General features: G+C 55.5%; 1 protein-coding gene across 1 annotated transcript in view; it reads left to right on the top strand.

Moving 5' to 3' along the window:
• The window catches only part of CSUI_001605 (subtilisin sub1), an 11,333-nt gene extending 9,731 nt beyond the window's left edge, over positions 1-1,602 (top strand). The window contains exons 9-10 of the mRNA XM_068061810.1: positions 340-992; positions 1,348-1,602. Coding sequence (XP_067926207.1) covers positions 340-785 — 446 coding nt within the window. The 3' untranslated portion in view covers positions 786-992; positions 1,348-1,602. The remainder of the gene's footprint in view (positions 1-339; positions 993-1,347) is intronic.
• The last annotated feature ends 1,964 nt before the right edge of the window (positions 1,603-3,566 follow it).

Raw genomic sequence — 3,566 nt, 5'->3', positions numbered from 1 at the left:
GCGGGGGTGTCATTCCTTCTTTTTGTTGGCTCGAGCATCTTGGTCTGTGGTAAGTCGCACTGGGGTTATCCGGGGAGCACTGCCCCCACGCAGTCTCACGTAGTAGGTAACGCTCAACTCCATCGCAGTGCAACACACTTCGGAGCCACCGAGTACGGAGAGCAAAGTGTGCCGAAACTTAGGCAGGTGGCAGGCAGAGAAAACAGCCTACTTCAAAACTGTCGGGTTGGCGCAGCGAACCAAAATTTCCTTGTCTCCTCCGCTGCGCCCCGGAGTAGCCTGCTGATCTGTGGTCACCTCACGTCTGCTCTTTTGTTACCCTCATCTTTCCCTTTGCAGTTAAGTGTGCTGCAAAGCCCGAGGAGACTTTAGAAAGCGAGCACCTGATTCCCCTGAAGACGGCGCCCTATCCTGCACCGCCCGTGCAAGGCAAGGGATTCCCGGAAGGTAGTACGGAAGCAAAGAGGCAGACGCCTGTCTATCCAGCCAAGAAAAGCGACTCTCCCGAACAGCGGCACCTGCGTCCTCAGTCGTCCGAACTGCAAAAGCAGATCTCGCGCCAAAAGTCGTCCCAGCAAGCAGCGGAGCCTTTAAGTGCATTTGCATCAGCTGCCGGGCCGGTACGGGCGACGTCTACAATGCTGAAACCGTCAGGGCCTCAACCGAAGGTAGGGAGGGCTTCATCGACTGTCACCCCGCCCGTGGCCGTGACTCCCCCGCCCCCACTCAAAGCGCCACCAGCGAAGGTCCTACCCAAAGCAGTCGCGAGCACAGCTGCAAAGTAACGGCTCTGCCTTCGCGTAACCGAAGAAGCAGGGAATTCTTTTCCGAAGACACGCCCGAAATCTCACGAAGGAGTGGCGGCCACAAGCACCGGGTTCTACGTCCATCTTTGGAGCCGTGCTCTCCTCGGATCGCCGACTGCATGTCCTCGCACGCTGTAACACGGAGTGATAAACCGTGCAGCCAGTGTCGGGGTCTTCAAAATAACGGTACAGGTTCCCCTTCTTGCGAAAGCTTTTTTGTTGTTGGAATCTCGTTCTGTGTCGGCAGTGTGAGCAGAATCACTCTGCTAGTCTTGGCCCCAACAAGCTGTTGACTACGTTATTTTTCGTCGTTAACCACGTAGAGCTGTTAATGCAGATTTCCGCGGCTCTATTCTGACCTCTCTAGACTGCATGGTACTTTTTCCCCACTCGTCACTGCCATGGGGAATGTGTGCGGCGTCGTAATAACTATATGTTTCGTACACATGAGTACCGCAGATCTTTGTTCCCTCCGCACTCACGCTACGGGACTGCAGCGGGAGAAATGAGCTGGCATTTTTTTTTACCTCTGCTGTTGCAGATCCCGTGAGGACGCGACAGAAAACACAGTTATCAAGCATGCAACCAACAAAAGAAGACGGAATCTGAAGTTGGATCTTTCCATTTTTTGTTTTGAGATGAAGCTAAAAGAGCTCCGCATCTCGCTGTGTGTCCCCATGTTTGCTGTTGCTCCTTTAAGATGAACGTTCGTTGTTACACAGTTTGTCCAGAATTGCTTTCGTCTCTTGTGCTAAAAAGAACGGTACTTGCCCGAGGAATTGAACATGTCCCAGCTACAGCCGGCAGCCATGCGTTCCTTGGGCACGATGCCTAGCGACGCGACCAGTGTTATGCCTGTTCCAGACACCAGTGGTGCGGATGGTGCGTAGCGGGGCGGGAGCGTGGAATGCTTCATACTAGCTGATCGGTGGTCATGCGCTAGCTGATTGAAAGTGTTAGGGGACGTAACTGGTTCTCTGACGCAGGTACCACACGTATCACAAGAACCAACGGAGGCGCACGGTAGTCGGCTGATCGGCGGCCGTTCGCAGCACGGAACTCAGTATACACGCGCGGCGCTGGGCGGCGGCGTAGAGTCGCGTAACACTACCCCCCGCGTCTGAATTACTGCGTCCTCGCCAGCGCTGGGACGCTGTAAAAGCATGATATCTGCGGCGTTACCATACCACACAGCGCGCTGTAGCGCTCCCATGTTTCCCCAGACTCCGAATCTGTCCATTTGACTGACAAGTGGCGCTCAGTTGTCCCGCCGCGCTTCTTCCGCGCGACTGACTCGAAGATCGCTTCGCTGGAGTACGGATGCACATCGGGCTCGTCCAACCGGGGACTCCAGCACTTGTGGCGATGTCTTGCTGGGAGGGATCGGCTGGGCTGGGAGCCGCTTCACCAACGGAAGGCAGCACGCGCGGATAGCGCACGAACACTTCACACTTCTGTAAAGATCCTAAGGTTTATTGTTCCATGCACCTGCATCGACAGAAAAATGTCTTTCCTTGAAGCGCGGCTAGAGGCTGCCGTATTCCTGGCAGCGGGTATGCTGGCACCGTAGTAATCTTGTTTAGCCGTCTATAGTCAATGCAGAGGCGGTTTTGCCTCCGGGCTTCGGTGCCAGCACTACTGCCGAGGCCCATTCAGAATCACTAGGCACCATAACCCACTGGCTAGACATTCGTTTACTAGTAGTGCTATTCGCCGCCGCTTGTCTGCGCGGACGGGTCGATAACTACAACTTATCGGCAGGACTCCTTCCTGCTCACGTGTTCCCCGGCACCGTCAGTTTTGTGGCACGCACTTGCCACGGTACCCGTGACCCTTAACTGGGCTGCCGCACCCAGCGCGTTCATCGCATTAAGTCCGATAAAGGCTGGAGCTGGCAGCTGCTTTGCTAGTCGCGCGTGCCTACTGATATGCCGCCATGAGCAGCTGCGCACCATCGCTAACGGAGAAAAAAAGAGAAAATGAATTTCCTTTCTTATTCTTTGTGAAGACAGGCTGCGCGGTCAGTGCGTAGTTACAGTACGACTGTGCAGCCCGTTGTATAGGCGGAACGCGACATTCCTGTGGAAGCGAGCGATCGTCAGGGGCGAGAGCGGAGCCCCGGTCGTCCCCAAGGAGAGTTGGTTCGAATTTTCCAGCTGTTGTTGGCTAACGAGTAAGGGTGTTGAAGGTAGGAGACAGAGTAGCCCTTGTTGACGTTGGACCACTGGCGGACCTGCGGTGTAGTTGCTGGTGCCAAAGGCCCAGGCAGCTCACCTACTTGCGGCTTCTACTAACGCGGCGCAGCTACCGGTTATAGTCAGCCCGCGGCATGACGCATCACGCAAGCTTGTCCCCTGTGGCACTTCCACAACGAAACCAGGCAACGCGCCCGGCGGAGAATGCTCACTATTAGGCAGCGCACCCGCACTGCCGGGATTCAACAACGCTGGCCTCGTGGTGTCGCCAAACCGAAGTTGTACAATTGAATTTCCCCCAGCAGTGTACTGTGACACCAGTGCTGCGCAGTGTGAGGTTCGGTGGCAACACTTACGAGCAAAAACATAGTTCTGTTCGTTTCCCCACGGCCCCGTAGCCCGGCTGATCGCGCACTGTCCTCCATGTCGTAACACACACGCGGGCCTATGTCAGGATTTTGCAATCCTGCCTCGATCGCCACTAAATAGTGGCCTATTTTTAGCAGAATGGCGATCGTAAGTCGCACGAAGCCAAGGCAAACGTACACAGCCGGCCCAAGCCCAA

The sequence above is a fragment of the Cystoisospora suis genome (assembly GCF_002600585.1).
Source record: "Cystoisospora suis strain Wien I chromosome Unknown contig_653, whole genome shotgun sequence".
NCBI lineage: Eukaryota > Apicomplexa > Conoidasida > Eucoccidiorida > Sarcocystidae > Cystoisospora > Cystoisospora suis.
This window is presented reverse-complemented; position numbering and strand designations above follow the sequence as displayed.